Genomic DNA, 22,901 nt, shown 5'->3' with positions numbered 1-22,901 from the left:
TATATATATATATATATATATTGCTTAGCAGATGGTAATGTTTTCCTAGAAAATACTTTTTCAGTCTTTCTACTTCAATAAGTCATGTTTATTTCAAAGTGTTGGCAAGTGTTACTTGCCCTTTCTTTGTAATTATTTGTGAAAGTTACTAGCAATTTCTGAGTGAAAGTTGTTTTAAAGTAAATCCCACACCTTTTTTTCCAGTGTAACATTTTAATTTAAAGATTTTAAATCATTATTACATGTCCATGTTTATTTGGTCAGCAACCATGTAATAAGAGGAATTATGTACAGTCATTGCTGATGTCGGTTTAGATCTAAATCTAGTAATATAGGCAACAAAAGTTATTTTTAGGGAGTACAAAATACACCACCTTTTTGGCATATACTGAACTGTAAAGCTGAGATGAACAAAAGATCCGGAACTGTCCGGATGGTGCTCAAAAACCAACAACGGGCAGACAGAGTGGAAAAACTACAGGCCAGTTGACGTAGATCTAGGTGCACGTCAATCAACACAGTTAGTGCTATTTATTACCTTCAGCCTGGAAGCTGTGTTTACTGCGGCACGCAGCTTGCTTTCACATATCTGGGGAGGACAGGGAGGCCCTGCCCACATCCCCTCAAGCCCACTTAGGGCCCCTAACCAGTGGGTGAGAGCTTTCCATGAGGTCAAACAAATACATTTGACCCACAGAACAGCAGGAGAGAGAGGACTGTAAGAGAGGGTAATGGTACAATTACCATGTTCCCATGATGAAAGAAACAGCTTGAGTTTCATAAATGCACTAATTCCTGATGCAATTATATATCATCCTGTGCGTGTGGGGTGAAGGCTATTTGGCTCTCTTGTGTTACTCGACCTGGATGAATTCTTAGTGGGGGCAAGCACTGCACAGCTACTTCAAAACGTCCATGTCATTAGAGAGCTTGCAAAAGGCTCAGCCACAAAAAAAAAAAAACAGCCATTCATCTAGGGAAACCATATGCAATTTGTAAACTTTTGTGCACTGAGAAACCGTGATACTGTATTTGTGCAGATGCAATTCTTTGTGCAGAGATCTATTTATCGTTCTATATTTTGGGTCTTATTTGGGACTTATTTTGGGTCTGAAAAACGTTTAGGGTTACTTGCATGGGAAAGATGAATTGCATGAATCTTTATACTACAATAGTAATACTACAAAAATGTAAATATGCATTATTATTATTATTATAATTATTATCATCATAATTATGACAGTACATGTCACTGTTTACAATGAAGTGCTAAGTAAGATCCATGTTTTCAATAGTGCAAGTAATGTTGTGCAGTATGAGAATCCTGCACTAAATGCTAACATTGGCCAACATTTCTTGGCTTCAAGAGAGTCCTAGATCAATGGTTCCCAACCTTTTTCAACTCGCGTCCCACACAACCAAACATATGTTTGCGTGGCCAATTGCAAAAAAAAATAACAATAACTGAACCTGCTATTGTTGGGTTAATAACTTAGTACTAAGAAGCTAGATTGTTAAATGTCTTTATTGAATGAACTGGCAATGAACAGTAAATAACTTGGGCTGGCACCGCTTGGCACAACTGCTGTTGTTCTGTAGAATATGCAGCAAAAATATCTAAGATAAATTGGCGGTTTATTCTTAAACCAATCGTTTGTTATTTAATTATATATATGAAATGATGTTATTATGTTATGGCTTTGACATTTTTACATATATGAACAATATTATTATTTATTTTAATAGTAATTGGCGGCCCACCTGCAATACCATCCCACAAGTTGAAAACCACTGACGTCCTAGATGATTCCCGATGACGCAGCGAATCGCACCCCACTGGAAAGTTGTCAAAACCGAAATAAGTTGCCCGGGCTGCCAACATCATCTTATGATTTTCAGATCCCATTTCCCTGATGTCCTAATATATAATTTTTTTTTTTTAAACCACCGGAACTGTAAGTCTGTTTATTCAATCACTATCAACGCACTGCGTGACGAGTCTTAATGTGACAATAGAAATTATGAACATGACAATGACTTCTTTAACTGCATTTGTTTTTCAAAACAGCCACATTTGATTTTTCTCTGTTTCCAGTTGCCTCTGGACACGCCTACTTTGTTTTAAATCGTGGCTGCTACTGGGACATATGAAAGTAAGAAAAAAAACAACTTCCTAAATATAATCTAATAGACAGAAATATAATAAACAACGATTTGACTACATGTGGCTCAACTGGAATGTTTTAGACAAATAGGCTACTATAAGCCGGGGATGTCAGGACAGTCGACAGCTGAATCATCATTTGAACCGGTTCTTTAAAACGAACTGTTCGAAAGAACCGATTCGCAGAAACGAGTTGGACTTCCCTTATCTAGCATATGCGCATGCGCACACGCCGGCTTCTTTGCCTTCGGTTTCAAGGGCTCCACATCTGGAAATGTTGAGAAGAGAGAATCCCTCTCTTCATCTGCTGTAGAGCTTGAGACGTGGTGCTTGCGTCACTCTACTGGGAGGCGGGGCTACACGGAGGTGTTTCCCGGCTTTATATAGATACAGAGACCTTTCCATCGCAAAGCAGTGCGTCACCAGAACCCCTGGAAACGAACATGCAAGTCCAGAATAGAAAATATAGCGAGTTAGACAAACTGTATTAAAAGAATATTCTAACACTTTTGCGTTGTTATTGCACGCGCTTTAAAGTGTTGTATATTGAATCATTTGAGCTTTCAAATCATTTATAGTTTTCTCGTGACTGGAATACACCTTTATTGCGGTAGAAGTGATTTTTTTTTTTTATCACAGATATCTGGACTCGTTATATTGGGAAATAAAAGCCTCATCGGAGCCTACCGTGCGTATTTGGGAAAGTGCGTTGAACTAGGTGTGAGTTTACTCTACACTTCGCAAGCATGAAATCCGCAGAGGAAGGTAAGATTAAATGCATCCACTCACACCGAGTCATATTTCACGCTAATGTGTTTCTGTAATAGTATTTTAATGTGAGTATAATTGAACCTATTAATACTGATTCACGCATGCTTGCTTGTGAATTTGCATGTCGTGTAAATAAAATAAATCCAAATCTGCTATCGTGCACGCACTATTTGTTACTAGGGAGACCTGGGAGTGTTGTAACACATTTGGTTTCAACTTCTCTAACTCCATGTGTACCGCATGTGCCTCAAACTCTGGCATAACGTTCCCATGTTTGTCTGCTATAAGTTAAAATAATTGACAAATCTGCGGCATGTTCCTAAACTGCGTAAATTAATGTCAGGCTTTTGTAATCTATCCGACTAACGAGTGAGTTGTGGCAGGTAGGGGTGGTTTATAGAACACTTTATAGAAAATATGGGCAATTTAATTAAACATTTTTAAAATGAAAATAACTCACTGCCTCTATCCAATAATAAATTGTATTTGTTGCTAAATTAATTAACACACACACATATTATAGGACTTTGAAAAGTTGAGTTACAACCCTCCCCATGTATGATAATGATTTCACCCCAGTTGGTAATTTCTGATTGGTTATTGGTGATGTTATAGCTCGCCCTGTTTTACTGCTCTGTTGTTGTTTTGTTTGTTTGTTTTTTTGGACTAGTGGAATTAAAGTAATTTCTTATTTAATCAATGGGCTGAATGAGTTTTTCATCAGTTTAGCAGACTGCAGAAGGGACACTATTTAGATTGTGGGGTTTTGCATCCCTCCCTTTGCAGCAACTGTGCATTTCACAAGAACTTAGATTATAGTTCATAATGGCAGCTGTGCTAAAACAAATCAAGTTCTTATATTGTCTACTGAGAAAAGTAACTTTAACCAGCCTTAAGCTGGTTTCCTGGCCTTTATTTGTTTAAAATGGTCTCCCAGTCCATCATTTAGCTGGTCTACAAATCTGGTCTCCTAACTTGATCTGATGAAATGTGCCCAAAACTCTTTTAAATCCAGCCAGCAGACCAGCATAATCATGCTGAGATGCCAGCAAACCTACTTAGGCTGATTTAAGGTTTTTTATTTCAGTGGGGTTGCTAATATACTTTTAGTAATCAGTAATTATTTTATTTATTTTTTTAAAGCTATCAGAATCACATAGTGTATACTTATGGCTTGCTTACAAAAATCTAATATGTAGTTGTTAACTTGATTCAAAACGATACATACATTAGGGATACATTAGCATGCTATCAGTGTTCAGGGTGCTTTGTTGCACTGTGGTCACATTTTCAAGTATCCGTGTTTTTAATCGTCCTCTAAAGTAGCGAGAAATCATTGCAAATTTTATTGCAAGCAGAGCCAGTAGTGACTGTGCGCCAGTTTGGGCTAACTTACATTACTTATAATTCCACCAGGTTGGACTGACTGACTACAGTGGCTCACTCAACTCAACTATGCCCCCCCTTTGCAGGAATTACACATTAAAATATTAAATTTCTTAGTCTTAATGGTATAGTAGCTGTATAGACATACAAACTTTGATAGGCCAGATGATGTATTACTACCGGTTTTCTTTCTTTTATTTTCTTTTATTTATTTATTTTTTTATATAAAATGCTAATGTGTTCAATGATTTGTCTCCAGGAACTATTATCTTTTTTTATATTTTTGTAAATTTTGGAATTTGGAAGCGTTGGAACCGTTGAATATACGTTGCATAGAAGCAAAAGTTTGCCCCTGTTTTTTCGACAGAGATTGCTTATGAGTATTGGTTTTCCGTCTGGTTTTGTCCTCAGGATGTTATTTTTAACGTTTTGTTATTTTTGGCATGCTATTTGTGTATCACACACCTCGCTTCCTCTGCAGAGGTTGTGGCTTTTAACCACAACGTCAACGTTCTTGACATTTTTGTTATTACTTATAAAGAATAGAATGTCATTTTTAGCACCCTTTTTTATACCAAATGGCAATTCTTAAAAAAAAAAGGTTTATTATGTGGATAATTGTAAAAACAGCAGTCTTCTTACAATACTCTGTGAGCTGCTACATGCACACTCTTCAAGAAATATCTTTTGCACCTGTGCTCTTTTATCTCCGTAGCTTATTTTTAGTTGCAGTATCTTATGAAAATGTGATTGCACCTTACAGATGCATACGGTTACAGCCAAAACAACAGCATCTCACTAGCTCTGAGCAACCCCTGCCCACCCTCCCAGTACCACCATCTCCAGACCAGCCCTTCCTTGTCGATATCCATCAGTCAGCCATCCTCGTTCTCCCCTCAAGATAACATGAGCTCAGTGGGTTATTTCCAAACATCCGGCACCAGGTCCAACGGAGCGCCAACATTGGAAAGTCCACGCATTGAGATAACAGCTTACGGGCAGTTCCCAGAGGACGAAGTGGAGGAGAACAGCGTTCCCGTGGCCAAGCGAGTTAATTCCATAGTGACATTAACTTTGCCAAGCATTGATGGTTATCGTGACCCCACTTGCCTCAGCCCGGCGAGCAGCGTGTCTTCCCGTAGCTGCCATTCAGATGCATCTTCATACGAATCAGGCTTCTCGTACAACTATGACAACTCGCCACAGAACTCGCCCTGGCAGTCTCCCTGTGTCTCCCCGAAAGGTTCCTCATCTCTGCAGTCTTGCACACTTGGAGCTTCTCCACGCCATTCTCCCTCCGGTTCTCCCCATACCAGTATCACAGACGACAGCTGGATGGGCACCCGAGGTTCGCGACCAAATTCTCCTTGTGGTGGTAAACGGAAGTACAGCTTCAATGGTGGCCAGTCGCACAAGTACCATCCGTACTCGCCAAATCATTCCCCGGGGCCATCGCCACACACTTCGCCCCGTCTCAGCGTGACGGAGGACACCTGGCTGCCCAACACCAATCAGTACACCAACTCCGCCATTGTTGCCGCCATTAATGCCCTCACCACAGATGGATTAGCAGATCTTGGGGAGGGGATCCCTTTGAAGTCCCGCAAGACCAGTCTGGAGCACAGCCCCTCGATGAACCTGAAAGTAGAACCAGGTGGAGAGGACACAGGATCCCTGGAGCTTTGCCAGGAGGACTTCTCCTCAGCACGCCTGCCCTTCAAAAAAGAGACCTACTGCAGCGGCTTCTTGGATGTGCCCCAACACCCATATTGGTCCAAGCCAAAGCCTTACATCAGGTTGGTAGTACATAGATTTGATTTATTTTTTTAAATTCCTAATATTTCAGCCACTCATCTGTGCTAACTACATCTATTTTCTTCTCTTTGTCTCATTACTTTGTCTCACTCTTATTTTCGAAGTCCATCGTTGCCAGCTCTTGATTGGCAGTTGCCTTCCAGTTCAGGGCCATACAGCCTGCAGATTGATGTCCAACCCAAGTCCCATCACCGTGCTCACTACGAGACTGAAGGCAGCAGAGGGGCCGTGAAAGCACTAGCAGGAGGGCATCCAGTGGTCCAGGTATAAGTTCAGAGCCTCTCAGAGACAGTAGGGATTCTCATAGTGTACCCAAAAAATGAAAACTCTGTCATCATTTATTAACCATTATGAAGTTCCAAACCTGTACAACTTTCTTTCTTCTGGTTAATAATGTTTCAACTGCTTTTTTCCTTTGTATGAAAATCAATGTGGTCCAAAACAGCATTGGACTGCAATAAATTTCATTGTATGAAAAAAAAAAAAAAAAAAATTGAGACATTTTTCAAAATATCTGCTTTTGAGTTTCACAGAAGAAAGTTCTATCAGTTTTGAATTACACAAGGGTGTATATGATCACAGAATTTTCACTTTTGTTTGAACTGTCTCTTTAAGCCTTAAAGGGGCAATGTGGCTTTTTAATAATAACATGTTTTTTAATAATTACATTTTTTTCTAAAAGACCTGCAGACTTTAAAAAGGGATATTTGGGTGGAGGTAAGACTAGACATTATTCATTTATACGTATGTATTATGACATTGTAACTATACAAAACTAGTTGAAAACCAGTGTAAAAAGAATATCAAAAGCTGCAGGGTTAATCTTTAACTAGGATGATGCAGGAAATTATTATTTAGATTGCAGTATAAGTCTTCCAGTAATATACATTACATCACAAATGTTTGGGGTCATTACATTTTTTTTCTTTGAAAGTAGTCTTTTATGCTTAACAAGGCTGCATTTATTTGATCAAAACACAGTATATTTTGAAATATTAATTTCTATTTTAATAAATTAAAAAATTTAATTTATTCTTGCAATGACTTTTGACTATTGTCAGTGCTGAAAAAGCTGTGCTGCTTAATATTTTTATATTTTTTCAGGATTCTATGATGAATACAAGTTCAAAATAATTATTTTAAATAAAAGCAAATCTTACTGACCCTAAACTTTTGAACAGTAAATGTATATATACACTTTAATACTATAGCTAACATTCATTTAAGAGATTTTCATAGAATGTCCTATTTTCAACCATTTTTCGTCAACATCTTGCAAAATCCTCTCCATGATGTGCCATGGTAGTATATACTCACTCTCTCATTGTTTTTGTTTTTGCTGACGTAAGAAAACCTCCTTGCATTTGTTTTCTCTCCAGTCATAGTGACATCGTGTGATTTAAACCCTTATATAATATATTTTATTGTTATACTGCATGTCAAAATTCAGGAAGCGTGACTGAAGTACTTCTTTTATTTCACAAGACCACAGTGTTGTGGTGTCAGTCCATTCTGCTCAACAGACACTGGTGATTCACACACCTCATTAGCTTTCGTAGCTGAATCATGGGTATTCAGCACACAAGTTGAATGCAGATGCTCACTAATGGATAACAGAATTCCTAAAGACAGGAGTTGTGGTTTTATCTGAAAAAAATTAAATAAAAAATCAGTGTGGTTGGATGTGACTATTGGGGTCTCTACAGCCGATTTATCTACTAAAATCGCTGTTAAAGGTGAACTCAAAATTTCAGGGAACTTCAAAAATCTGTGGCTGCTGGGTACTTGAATTCAAAATAATGAGGTGCTAATGACTGTGAATAAATGGCTCAGTGCGACTCCCGTCTGAAAAAACAAGGTCCTCTCACCCTCGTGTTTCATTTTTTTTTCCAAATTCATTGCCGTTTCCGGCCTAGTGCACAAGCTGCCTTTTGTTTAACTGAAGGTCCGTGTACTGTACTGACATCATGTGCAGCAGCATCGTGTGGAGGCGTCCAGTCTCCGCTGCACACAGTTCTGGCAGAGGCAAGTAAAAGGGGAGTGTTTGAAAGAGCCTCAAACAAGCTTGTCCCGTTCTGTAAACCATCAGATTAGAGAGCGCTCTCAACTGCACATGTTCTTCTTTTAGTGACGGCACCTCCCTTCATGCTCTGTCACCACTGATGTCCTCCGCAGAGGATCTCAGTCAATGTGCAAGTTATTTTGTGACCTTCAGCAGAGTTGTTAAAAGTACTTTGCCAGTAATTTGGGGGGTTTATCAAAGTGTTTTTCAAGTTCTACTTTTTCACAAACCAAATAGACTTGCCATTATAATTTGCACCCTGATCTTAATGAATTAGCTGTATATTCAGTATTTTAAGCACCTACTTCATGTATTCCCATAACTATAAGTCACTATAACCTCAGAGTTAGTCTTTGTTAGACGCTGTCTCTCCGCTTGGGGTTTGCTGGTTTTTGATGGGCAGGACTTTTGTACCCATGCTGCTAGAGCCCCGTCTCGCTCTTTTTCTCCCTCCCTCTGCTCGGGTTCCTGGTGGTTTCTCTCATATTTTTTGTATCCTGGATGCAGTTTGACCACATGCGCCGTCAGCATGTGAGTGTGTAGCCTCTGAAGTGAGTCTGCCGCACCACAGCTATGTGCTTCCACGTCTGCGCTTAAGTCTCTCGAAAAGCTAACTTCTCAAAGAACAGCTCTGTCAACAAAAATCACCGCAGTTACTGGAAAAAGTGACGAAATCACTAAATATAGGTTTGCTTTGTACGAGCAGTGCTTCCACATTTATAATATTCAGACTGGTTTTATCTCATAGGCCTACTGTGTTTTTCTGGTAAAACTGTTAGTAGAGTTTTTAGTTGGTTGAGTATATTTATTTAGGACTTATTTTATCACTGTAATGGGTCTCATTTGCTAACAACTGCATACTCAAGTGTTTTTAATTGTACAAAAAGGCTCAGATATGTTTTATATCCATCAGTATTATTTTTAATGATAAACTCCTTTTAGACAGACCTTACACATACATGTATTTATTTAAGAAAAATATGTTATGTTAATATATTCAATATTTATATATAATCTAAAATACACAAATATAAATGTATATGCATGGAAATATTTCCAACATATATACTGTATGTGTGTGTATATTTATAGATACATAATAAATATACACAGTACACATACATATATAATGTAAACAAAAACTTTTATTTTGTTCATGATCGCGATTAATAGTTTGACAGAACTATATATATATATATATATAGAGAGAGAGAGAGAGAGAGAGAGAGAGAGTATCAATTATAACTTATGATTAATATTCTTGAAAAATAAAAGTCATAATCATCCAAACAAACAAACAAAAATGTCCTAAAACAACCAATTAAGTGTATTAAATATTGACTTTTGGGATTTAGCATAGTATATTTTATATACCATGTAATATAATATAATATTTTATAATAATATATTTTATTAACAGATCTTGATGGTTAAAATAGTTAAATTAACAACTCACAAATATATAAACATAATAAAATACAAATATTTTTTCACTAATAATTTAGTTGGTTTTAAATTTGATCTTTATGTCAGAAAAAAAAAATGTGTGAACTTGAATTTATGAATCATGATTTTATTGTTTTAATACATGCGTAAGCACTATTAGTGAACGAGCCCAATGAGAAGAACAGTTGGTCTTGCTCAATATCACTTGAGACGTAACCTTTTCCAGTAAGAATTTGTTCACTGATTGTGTTTAGTAACTCTTCAAAGGAGCCTGTGCTGTAGATCTCTTTTTTTTCCTCAAGCTGTTTCCCTCATCTGCCACAGATGTGCCACGGAGGTTGAGAGCTTGAGTGGGTAAGAACTGACCCACAGCACTTGGAGGTGTGGACGTACTGCTCTGAAAGAGTCTTGGCATTCCTCTAGTGGGTGATAATGTAATGAAGTGAGGGGAGGGTTCTGAGAGTGCGATCTCTCTGGTCTCTGTCTTTCTGGCCTGTGCACTCCCTATTGCCTGAATAAACACAAATGCAAGGCTTAAACATATCTGCTTAGAAAAATATACAGAGTGGTTCAGGACTTTCACCACAGATTCTGACCACCCTCGTTGAGGATCTCCATACATCAGTTGTGTATTACAGAGACTTGACCAAATGGGCCTGAGTTTTGAAAATAAATTTTCCCATACAAATTCTTACTTCATATTTACATCAAGAATTCATGATTTAAAACAACTTTTGTCTTTTGTATGGTTTTCCTTGTGTTATTTGTTCTCAGCTTCCACAATCAGTATCTCCTCATTTACAGTAAATTTGAAGATTAATACACACTACCATTCAAAAGTTTGGGGTTTGGGGGTCACATGGGGTTTGGGGTTTGGGGTGTATCCAAAATACAGTCATATCTTTAAATATTATTACAGTAAAATAATTGGGTGTATTTTCAAAGGTTTTTTTTTTTTTTGTGATAGCAAGCTGACTTTTCAGTATCATTACTCCAGTCTCCAGTGTCACATGATCCTTCAGAAGTCATTCTAATATGCTGATTTGCTGGTTTCTTATATTACCAATGTCAAAAACGTTTGTGCTGTGTAATACTTTTGTGGAAATCATGATATATATTTTTTTTTTCCCCCAGGATTCTTTGATGCACAGAAAGTTCAAAAGAACAGCATTTATTTGAAATCTTTTATAACAATGGGTTATTTTTAATTGGTCCCTGCAGAATAAAAGTAAATAAAAACCATACTGACACAAACCATTTGAATAGTAGTGTATGTATATGACAAAGTTTTTGGTCCAGTGAAATTTCAGTGTGGACGGGGCTTCCTTACACCTCCTTGAAGAAATAAAAACTGAGCAACTGACAAAATGTAGCTTAATTTTGTATCTGTCAACGTAGCTGCCATTTGAGTTTTTGTTAAGCAACAGGACATATTGTTGTTTGTTAGGTTTCTATATATGCAGCGCCCACTTTTATAGTCCAAAAATCCAATTTTACATTAAACAACATCTGAATGGCTGTGATTATGTCACTTCCTTGTTAATTGTGGATGGACAATCCGCTAGAAACAGGTTATGCCAATAAATTCGTGTCTGTACCTTTCAGCTTCACGGCTATATGGAGAGTGAGCCTCTGACCCTTCAGCTGTTTATTGGGACAGCAGACGACCGTCTTCTCCGGCCCCACGCCTTCTACCAGGTCCACCGTATAACCGGGAAGACTGTGTCCACACCAAGCCATGAGGTCATGCAGTCCAACACCAAAGTTCTTGAGATTCCTCTATTGCCTGAGAGCAACATGAGGGCCATGTGAGTATACATGTACATTTCAGAAAGACAGGAAAAGCACAGAGAAACTTACAAGCCCAGTGGGGGGAAGTGTTTGTACCTTGGTAATTATGTATTTCTACATGCATCCTGTGCATATTTCCTTCAATAAACAACATAAAAAAACCTTCGTTTTACTGCCGATCCTCCTGTTGTGAAGCAGAAGTGTGTTTTGTGTGTGCAAGGAGTCCCAGCGCCGTGGGTTTCCCTTGTATGAGCTCCAGGGCTTGTGTTACAGGAGGCCTCTGGTCGTGTGGAGCCTGTAATGGCCCGATGGGGTCTGTTCTGCAAGCCAGGCGGTAGCAGTCTTACCAGCTCAGCATTTTCCTCCCACTCTATAATGGATGTAACACTTAACTTAAACAAAAAAAAAAAAAAAGACATGAAAAAGAAAACCACACACCCCTCTGGATCGTTTTTCGGAGATTTCTGGGAAGCGTTCCCGATTTGTCACGTTTCTGTAGTAAAGCCAAAAAATGGGTTTCAGTGCAGTTTAGCCATTTATTTTTTTTTTTTTTTTCAAAGTCTTTAGTATTTAATTCCACGTTTTCTTTTAATTGGAGAAAAAAATTATATATATATATATATATATATATATATATATATATATATATATATATATATATATATATATATATATATATATATATATATATATATATATATTATTTTTTTTTTTTACTTTTTATATAGAGTTCAGTTTGAATGCATATAGTGTTGAAAATGGAATGCTGGAAGCTCAACACAGGCAGTTGTTTGGGAAAAGGAATGACGAATATAACCTCGCTCTTTTATAATAGCTGTATAATTAATAATTTGGTAGCCTTGTATAATTCAGTTTATGATTCCAGATTTATGATTCATTATATAACTTGTATAACTATTTTATTTTTTTTATAATTTTTGTCTTTTATATTATATATTTGCATATTTTATTTTATATTCGATCTCATTTAAATCTTTTCAATAATTGTCATTTTAATCTAAAATCTGGATGACACCTAGAGTAAATTGTGCTCATCCTCACCACATACACATGGAGACGTTAAAATCTGTACTGCAACAACATATCACTCATATTCAGTAATTGTTACTCAAGTTTTTTCAGAATTCCTGTTTTTTCCTAAAGTAAGCTTTAAGGATCAGCACTTGTGTGCATCTTAAATAAAGGGCCCTAAATGTTTCTTCAATGAGATTCAGATCTTTGACAGGCTCTTTAAGTATTTTTTACTTTTGACAGGTATTTACTTAAATTGACTTGGAGGATTTGAATGTTAAATGGAGAAAGAAAACTTTTCATGGATTTTTTTGACAACATCTCTGCCATGTCAGAAGCAGAAATTGGAAGAGACGAGAGAGAAAGGGAATTTATTTGTGCAGGGCCAGGCGTAATTTTGGCAGAAATAGAACAAAAAAATTCAGGCAATATATTAAACATTTACTCTGTTCCGAGAAAATGTTTATTAAACAACTGTCTAACGATATTTACCGCACATTTTTGTACTTTGGAAAGGATTTGTTGAGTCTGTAACACTAACGTTTTTTCTGTGCCACAGAATCGACTGCGCTGGAATTCTGAAGCTGCGTAACTCAGACATCGAGCTCCGGAAGGGCGAGACAGACATCGGACGGAAGAACACACGTGTGAGGATGGTGTTCCGTGTCCACATCAACCAACCCAACGGCAGGATGGTGTCCTTACAGGTGGCATCTAACCCCATTGAGTGCTGTGAGTCATGCCACTAAATCTCACTAAATCTTTTTTTATTCAGTATGACTAACATGGCATTCATATACTTTTTATCAGTTAATTTATCCCCTGGTAATCAAACTCATGTCCTTGCTAGCACTGTGTTCTACTGACAGGAATGCTGTAATTAGATGGATTGAATCAATAAATCAAATAGACTTTTTTCGCTCTAATAATTGCCAGGCCTGATCAATTCCTATGAGGTAAATGAGAAATATCACTAGACAATGGGAACCGCTCATAAAATGTGAGTGATTTCTGGATTATAGCCAGTTAAAGGATAAACGTGTGAAAGACATACGAAGCATATATCAGCAGCACATATCTTATATATATATATATATATATATATATATATATATATATAGTCAAAAGTTCTAATGGTTGGGTCAGTAAGATTTTTCATTCTAAGAAATTAATAAACCATAAAGTGACAGTAAATAAAATTACATTGTAAAAAAAAAAAAAAAAGCATTTACATTTATCAAAGATTCGTGAAAATAAAGATATTAAGCAGCACAAATGTGATATTAATAAGAAATGTTTCTTGAGCACCAAATCAGCATATTATAATGACTTATGAAGGATCGTATGACTCTGAAGAAGGAGTATTGGCTGCTGAAAATTAATTGTTCCATCACATGTAAAAAAAAATAAAATAAAAATAAAAAGAAATGTACTACTACTCGTAATAATAAAAAAAAAGAAAACAGATATTTTAAATTGTAATCATATTTTACATTATTATTATTATTATTATTATTATTATTATTATTATTATTATTATTATTATGCTATATTTTTCATTTTTAAAAATGCAGCCTTATTGAGACTTCTCTCAAAAACATTTTTTTTTTTTACATAACTCACCATTTTGAACCATAGTGTGTTACACATATACATCTTTTTCCTGGCTTTCTTTCTGTCTCTTTATCCTCCTTGCAGCCCAGCGCTCGGCACAGGAGCTGCCCCTCGTGGATAAACAGAGCATGGAAAGCTGTGCCGCCTCAGGGAGGGAACAGATGCTTCTCAGCGGGCACAACTTCCAGCCCGACTCCAAGGTGGTGTTTGTGGAGCGAGCACAAGGTAGGGAACACGGAGCTGTGATTGTGTGTGTGTGTGTGTGTTTGTGTGTGTGTGAGAGAGAGAGAGAGAGCAATAGGAATTGTTTTGAAATGGCCTCTCTTTTGGAAAATTTCTGAAGATAAAGCTTTAGGGACAAAGGCTGAATCCCAATTCGCATACTTCCCCTAAGTACAAGGATATATGCAATGCTGACGATGGTTAATATCATAGTTTTAAGTGTGATGTAAATGTTTTGGGTAAGTTCCACAAGGAATCTCTGTGTCATTCGTAAAGTACATCCCCCACCCCTTGCATGTTAATTAAATATTTTGCTTATTGTATGCTTTTAGATGCCAATATGAGTCTAGTACACATCACTTTTGACCAAAATCCACTTTACAGATTGTCGCCCCAAAAAAACAAAAACAAATTCTGTCTTGGCCTGCTCATAATGATATGTTTCAATAGGGCATCAGAGAACAATCGCAAACCAATCCTCTTGCGTAGTACTAGAGGATCTGGATATTAGGCCAAAAAGCATGTGTAGGTGCCATCTGGACATATTTGGCATGCTGTTTTCAATGCACAATGATTTGGGATGGACTCTAACCTGGCATACTGTATAGGACAGGTAGCAAGGAAACTGGGATTTAGGCAAACACTGCGTAACTTTTCACATTTTAACTAAATCATTTTAACTTTTAACATTTCAGTATGTTATATCTGGGACACATGCAGCATAAAACTGGACCACAAAAACTTCCCAACTTTCCAAATACTCTCCTGTCTTCCATTTTTTGGATGAACACTTAAAGTAAACACATTCAAATAAACATTGTTCATTGTAACTTTTTGAACTGTTTAATGCATTTGATGATGATGATGATGATGATGATGATGATGACAACAAAGAACTGAATTTATTGTATTTCTTTTAGTTTTTTTAATAAAAATAATCACATTTAAAGTTAGTTTAAAAGTAATCTTAAACTAACCCAAAATGTATAAATTGGTGTGAAGTTGGCCTACAAGTGGATCCACAAAAATATTAAGCAGTGCCACTGTTTTCAACATTGATAATAACAAGAAATGTTTCTTGAGCAACAATCAGCATATAAGACTGATTTCTGAAGGAGCATGTGCTGCTGAAGATGAATTAATGACTGCTGAAAATTCAGCTTTGCCAAAAAAAATGAATAAATTACAGTTTAAAATATTTTAAAACGAAATTGCAAAACCCGAACACACTCTCAATATCTATTGTTTGGATGAACACTTCATTCCATCCCAAAACTATCCCATCAGTTGAGCTGATATTGTGTTGTGCTGCTCAAACAAAAATTATGGAATTATTTTTGATGCCACTAGTGGTGCAGAAATCACACACTGCAAATTACTGCCCATAGTCCAATGGAAGTAAAGGCATCCAATATGAATGCCTTCCTCCCTAGGCTTGATGCAGTGGCTTGTCTCTCTGTTATTGTCATGAGCGTCAGTGTTTACTCAGAGCATTTATTCTGTGACAGTCCTCTAGAAACTATGTGTGGAAAGGTCGTGCTTTGCTCTTAAACTCCTTTCTTTAATTGTGTGAATGTGTGTGTATGCTTTCCTCCAGAAAAACCCTCCTACCACTCCCTCCATCCCTCCTTCTTCCCCTCTCTGCCGTCAAAATATCCCTTCCTATGCCAGAGTGCCACATGTGGAGCACATTAATGCGCTGTATTTTTAACCTAACAGATTTACATTTCCAGAACTTTCCATTGCCTGAGCTGCCCAGGAATGGAGCCCAAATAGAGAGAGAGAGAGAGAGAGAGAGTGCAGTCTGGGCATTTGTTTTGATTTTTTGTGTCTGTCTTTATTCAGGTCTCTCTCTTTTTCCATATGGAAAATAGAAGCAGTAGCCCTTGACTGTTGATACCTGAGATTTACAAACAGTCATTTCCTTGATGAGTAAAAAAAAAAAAAAGACAGGCGGTGAAGACAAGGCCAAGGCAAATTAAAGTAAACACGCTGGATGTTTGGCGATCAGTAACACAAAGCTGAAGGAAATGGCCTCATTGTTTTACCTGTGAAGAAGGGAAATTAAGCTGCTGAAGTGCATTCAAGTTGTAGAATGATATCGAACCCTCTCTTTAATATAGTAGGCAATTCTCTCTTTCTCTCTCTATATAATGAAATTAAAATTAGTATTTTATTATTGTGTTTTATATAAAATTTTGTCTTATTAAATTTCTTATCTTATTTAGAGTTGGTTTTAAAGCGATGGAAGGATGGATGGATGGATGGATGGATAGAAGTTGCTGTGGAAGTTGCATGAGTTTTGTTGCATCAAGGTCCAATTGGTTTAATTACTGCATCACTAACATGCTGTCTAACCAAGAGACATTTTTGGTTTGTGCACATATGTGCGTGGGTGTTTGTGTAAAGAGGAGATAGAGAGAGAGAGATAGAGAGGGCATGTGTGTGCTTGCTGACAGAAGGGTGTGTGATCTTGTTTTTGAGAAGGGTTTCCCTGTGTCTGGCATGGGTTGTGGATTCTTGGGCTCTCCTCACATGGAAACACCCCTGAGCCAGCCCACCGTTGGCATCAACAGCCCTCTCACTCTCTCTGTCCACTTTTCTAAAGGCAAATCTTTTCCACTATCATTTTTCATGAGCTCGGTCACATGCTCCTGCTTCATTGCCTTATAACTTATTCCCCTGTATTTGCATTTACCATCATCTATAAAACTTTGCCTTCTTTAAAACTGGGAAACACTCTGTTTGTTTTTAGGAAGGGAACGAGGCCTCTGCCTCTCTATGGATTTTTAGATGGAATTTATGTATATTAGATTCATATTAGTTCTAGTATCATAATTTTTAAAGGAATAGTTCAACCATAAAATGAAATCATTACTTATTCCCTCCTCCTTATTCATTGTCATGTTGATCCAAACCTCTATAACTTTCTTTCTTACATGAGACTCAAAAGGTCTTTTGAGGAAATATGCATATAATGCAAGTGTATGCATATCCAAATTGAAACCGAAACCATAGATCTAGTCTAAACAACTTGCACACTATATTCAGAATCTCATAGAATTACAGTTGTGTGAGGAACAGACCAAAATTTTGATGTGTGGCCAAGATATGCTTGAACAATGTATATTTTTTGATCCATGGAAGAAAGAAAGATTTGGAGCAACGGGGGGGTGAGACAAAATGACAGAAACGGTTCCTTAAGATAAATGTTAGAGGAATATTTCTTGCAAGATGATCAACATTGTGACTGTTAATGAAAAGGTGTTGAAACCAATCTGAAATCTGAAATCTTTTCTGCAGGTTCAGTCTCGAAGGAATGGGTTGTTTTTGTTATGAGTAAAGAGGGGGCTCCCGCAACGTGACTCACACACAGGGAATCCCTCTCTCTCTCGCTCTCTCTCTCTCTCTCTCTCTCTCTCTCTCTCTCTCTCTCTCTCTCTCTCTCCCTCTTTCTGACCATTGTTTCCTCTCAGCTGCAACGTGACTTCATGCACTCTTTTCCCATCTGTACTTGGAGCGTTTCTTAAATGGAAACTAATATACAATGGGAGAGGAAAAATTCTGAAACTGAGAGAAAGAAATAGGGAAATCATTTAAAACTGACTGGTGATTGAAAGTAAAGCAGAATTTTCAATTGGAATTATTGTTATAGCTAATTCATTTGAATAGAATAGAATAGAATAGAATAGAATAGAATAGAATAGAATAGAATAGAATAGAATAGTTTGTCAGATTATGAATGTCATCTTGACAAAGCCTTATTTGAAAGTTGTTAAAAAGAGATGCAGTTATTAGATGCCTTTTGAGGTGGATTTTTGGCCTTGTTTTTGGGTTGTTGCTATGGATTTGCTGATAGATAGATAGATAGATAGATAGATAGATAGATAGATAGATAGATAGATAGATAGATAGATAGATAGATAGATAGATAGATAGATAGATAGATATGGCTTTATATAAATGTGTTTGCTGTCTGATCTGTGCACCTTCCACATCAGAGTCATCTGTGATTAATATGTGTATGTTACTAATCTGAGTTCACTGTCTGGTCTAGACACCACAGCATAATCAGACACCTCCAAGAAATCTTCATTTTGGCTTATGACTAAAGATAAGACATCTTCTTTTCTTAGAAGAGGAAGAGGGAGAGGGAAGAATTTCTCAACTGTAAAGTTCTTTAAGTTGGCGTCCTCAGATGCAGATCAGGTTGAGATGGGTGGAGAGATCCCAGTGTCAGTGGTTGAGCAGCTTGTTGACTTTGTATGCAAATTCGTAACAACAGAACTTGTTTTTGTTATCTTTATTTGACACCGGCCAGGGCTGGGATCTATCGTGGTTGCTGTTCGAATCGAATTTTTTTTTCCAGTGACTGGAAATGGTGTATGTGTTTGTGTGTGAGTGCTTGAGCCAGATGTGTTAAAGTTAATATGTGCGTGTGGGTGTGTTACGGAACAGTGGGGATTCCTAACAGAAGGAAAAATAGAGGGCAAAAAAAAATTAGTGAAAGGAAGAGGTAGACACAAAGAAACACCCTCGTGAGAGCAAAAGCGTTTTTACATCTGGACTCACTGGACTTCACTGCCTGCCTAGCTGCAAAACCACTTAAAATTCTTTTTCCCCTCTTTCCCCTCTTTTCTTTGTGTGTTGGTCTGTGAGTTCATATGATAATGCTGTGGGACCATGCTTATTTTTACCCTTTATATTAAGTTATCCAGGTACAGACTTGTGTGTGTGTGTGTGTGTGTGTGAGTCAGTGTTCATTAGAACAGAAGTAGATCTGTCTGCAGTCATGGGTGGTTCCAGACAGCACAGGTGAATATTGGTCTCGGCTTTTGTCCATAAAAACCATAAACCAAATTCTTTTTACTTAATCATACGGTGAACAGACAGATGGTAGTTTGAAAACACACTTTAGATGCATCAACCTCCAGTATTGGTTAAAACCACAGACTGCTGCCAAAATGAACACAGCATTAAAATTTAAGTCAGTCATTCAAAATGTACTTGCAATAACTTGTGTGTGTCCGTATACATTTTCATCAAATATCTTGTGAGGTGTGTGCACCACTGCTTCAAAACCACAGCATCAGCAGTGCAAAGAATTTTGTCCAATTTGTGAACGAATGACTTGTATGAACTTATTATTTTTAATGGGACAGTCATGAAAAGGTCTGAACTCACTGAGTTAGAAGTTTGAATCGTTCTCATTGCTTCATTGAATTGTTTGGAGCCACTACTGACTATGACTCCCTTACTGAACCAAGAGTCATTTTTACAGAAAGAATCAGTAATTTTGAATAAAATGGTTTAAGCAATGATTCAGTGACTCACACGAAGGCAGTTCTTAACCATTTACTTGAGTAGCAATGTAACTCGTAGAAAGGCCCGGTAATTAACCCAACAAACAGTTGATTTAAATCAGCATTTCAAGTTCATATTAACATTCATAGCCTTAGAACACATATATTTTATTTTACTTAGTTTAATTTAGTCTAGTCTCTAACCTTCCCTATTAGCAATAGTAATAGTGATGCTCACCTTAACAGCTACTAATAATGTTGTAAGTTGTGAGTGGTTTCTATAGGTCTTCTATGAGTTTATCCTAGAGAGGCTTGGAGAATGAAAATCTCATGCGGGAGTCCGCCTTCACACTTCAGAACAATAACCTCCGTGTGAAGGAGCCCTGAGGTTTGGCTTGTCCTCAACAACCCTCGGCAACAATGGTGCTCTCTCGCAAACAAACCAATCACGACCACAAGCCTCAGGGAATCCCTGCATTGTCTCCTCATTAAAGAGCAACAAAAATAATATTAGACATTCATAAACAGACCATCCATGACAATGGCCTGGCAGAATATGGTGTCTTTTATAGTTTTCCTTTTAAACGCAATGAAAATGCACATTTTTTAGCACATTGGAGTGTTTTCACGTGGCATAGAAGAGGAGCGCTCCTCGCCTGAAGACTCCACAGCTGCTGTTCATTAGCACGTTCTGGAAAACTGGCTCGCTTGAGCATCTGCAATTAGGGTCATCCCAGCCTGAGCTCCCCTTTCTCTCTCGTGCCATACGCTGATCCCTTTTGCCCAGAGGAGGAGGGGGATCGCTCTCCGCTGTAACTCGGGGAGGACAAGGGAGTCTATTCACAACGCAGTGGCGAGCAGGTCTGCGTTGCCGCATCTGTGTATGTTTACAGCACAACAGTCTGAGGGAGGCTTTTGGACGCACACTACCACCACCACCCAGCTCCCTGACTGCCTTCTACCCCTGGGACACTAAGATTTCTTTCTTTGTGGCCCACCCTAATCAACAGCACAACAGGGCTTTTGATTCTGATCTGGGCTTAGGGGGAGTTTGGCAAGTACAAGCTGATCCAGAAAAGAGTTTTCTGATTTTGAAGTTAGTTTTTGAGTGGTATTTGCTAAGACAAGCGTCACTAGCTATTTGTAATACTCAGTACCTAATATTTAAAGAAACAGTTCTCCCAAAACTCCTTGGTTCACTATCATGTGATCCTAAACCTGAAAGCATATCTTTATTCTATAGAACGCAAAATATGCTGTTTTGAAAAATGGACTCTGGATGATGTTGATCATAACATTGAGACATTCTTTAAAATATAAGTCATACAGGTTTAGAACAACATGAGGGTGAGTACAAGACAACATCAGTTAAATGTTTTGGTGAACTCCCTTTTAGTATTAAAGGGATAGTTTACCTACAAATTAACATTCTGCCATCATTTACTCACTGTCAAGTAGTTACAAACCTGTATGGGTGTCTTTTTCATCTGCTGAACACACATACACACACACACACACACAAAATAAAATATATTCTAATTAATGTTGGTAACCAGTTGAAGGTAGACATTTTTTTTTCATACCATGGAAATTCAATGGCAATCAGCAACTGTTTGATTACCAACATTCTTCAAAATATCTTATCTTATGTTCAACAGAAGAAAAAAAATTTGTGATCAAAGGCTATATCTAGAGACCAAAATATCATACAGACTTGGGGTGGGCATTTTTGACGTGGAACATAATTAAAACCACCCTAGCAACTGCATAGAAACGTCTGAAAACTAATCTGAATGTCTAAGCAAATTGCATAACTTGCCTAGTAGCCCCCTGGAAAGCGTTCGATAGTGGCAAGTTTTATAGATGTAACCACATGTAAAATCTAGTTAGAGTTTAGTTTTTGAAATACGTCAGGTTGACCTTGGCTTTCAAGAAAACTAGCTCATGGTATTTATTGATAACGGACTTGTTTACTTCTCACTGAGCAAGTATTCTGATATGATGTGGTCAGTGGCTGAGTCGTAGGCAAGAGGATTGTGTGTCCTCATCAGTTCTCCAGCGTGGAGAGCAGGCAGGTAATCCACTCACATGGCTCAGTTGAGTAGAGAAGAGGGCTCTTATGACCACAAGCTCCACAGTCCTGCACTAGCACTTAGACATGTCCCACTGGAGGGAAGGCTCAGAGAAAAGATTGAACCTTTGCAGAAAGAAAGCTCAAAATAAGGGAGGATAGGGTGCAGAGTGATGTTACTTACAAAGAATTAGAGCTGCAGTGACTAATCAATAATACTGGAAACTTGTAGATTTTCACTGAGCTTGATGCAGTGCATTCTGGGACTGTCTTCTCTGCTAAGGCCATGATCCATCAGTTTAATACAGTGTATCTTCAGTTAATCAGGCATGCCACATCTTTCCCAAAAATGTGCAATGTGCAAATGTCACACACAAGAGATTGTATTAGGGTGAAATAGTATCTCTGATGGAGACAGACGGTGATTTAACTCAATTTAACTCTCTCTTCTGTTTAGTTCAACTTTTTTACTGATCAGCTGTCATTTTGATATTTATCCTCAATCTAAAATTTTGGGGTTGGTAATATTTTTTTTCCTTTTTTTATGTTTTTGAAAGAAATCTCTTATGCTCATCAAGGCAAGTAAAAACAATAATATTGTGAACTGTTATTACAATTGAATATTTGTTTAATATTTTTCAATATTATTTTGTGCTGTGATGTCAATTACAATGTCATTACACCAGTCTTAGTGTCACATGATCCTTCAGAAATCATTCTAATATACTAATATTTGGTGCTCAGTAAACATTTCTTAATATTTTATTTTGCAAACCATGTTTTTTTTTTTTAATGAATAGAAAATTCAGTAGAACATCATTTAATTGATATAGAAATATTGTGACATTATGAATGTCTTTACTGTCACTTTTTGATCAATTTGATGCACCCTTGCTGATTAGAATATTAATTTATTTCCAGAAAAAATTTACTGACTCCAAACTTTTGAATTGTAATGTATACATCATCATTAAAATGAGCCGTAAAATCGCTGTAGATAGACATATTTAACCATAATATATTTGTCTGCTGACTCCGCATACGCCAGTGGTACTAACTCCTTGGAACTGATCTGAAAAAGAGCAGGAACAAAAGCGAGAGAGAAGGAGACAGTGGGAATGGAGGTTCCCTAAAGCATCACATTACCTTCCAGCAGTAATGACAGACCGTTTCACCACATCACAGACCGCAGCGCGACTAGCCAGGGATGCCCTCACTGTCTGC

The 22,901-nt window shown here is 37.4% G+C and overlaps 1 protein-coding gene across 2 annotated transcripts in view; it reads left to right on the top strand.

Moving 5' to 3' along the window:
• The first annotated feature begins 2,082 nt into the window (after nucleotides 1-2,082).
• LOC113057428 (nuclear factor of activated T-cells, cytoplasmic 1-like) overlaps nucleotides 2,083-22,901 on the top strand; it is a 39,465-nt gene continuing 18,646 nt past the window's right edge. Inside the window, exons 1-7 of one of the 2 annotated variants that reach the window (XM_026224845.1) lie at nucleotides 2,083-2,153; nucleotides 2,804-2,929; nucleotides 5,085-6,117; nucleotides 6,241-6,400; nucleotides 11,250-11,452; nucleotides 13,027-13,199; nucleotides 14,166-14,306. In XM_026224845.1, the coding sequence (XP_026080630.1) occupies nucleotides 2,911-2,929; nucleotides 5,085-6,117; nucleotides 6,241-6,400; nucleotides 11,250-11,452; nucleotides 13,027-13,199; nucleotides 14,166-14,306 (1,729 nt within the window). In that variant the 5' untranslated portion in view covers nucleotides 2,083-2,153; nucleotides 2,804-2,910. Of the gene's footprint in view, nucleotides 2,154-2,239; nucleotides 2,930-5,084; nucleotides 6,118-6,240; nucleotides 6,401-11,249; nucleotides 11,453-13,026; nucleotides 13,200-14,165; nucleotides 14,307-22,901 lie in introns of those variants that run through there. The other variant, XM_026224846.1, reaches the window with a different exon arrangement.

This window comes from Carassius auratus, chromosome 38, assembly GCF_003368295.1.
Source record: "Carassius auratus strain Wakin chromosome 38, ASM336829v1, whole genome shotgun sequence".
In the NCBI taxonomy this organism is placed as follows: Eukaryota; Metazoa; Chordata; class Actinopteri; order Cypriniformes; family Cyprinidae; genus Carassius; species Carassius auratus.
This window is presented reverse-complemented; position numbering and strand designations above follow the sequence as displayed.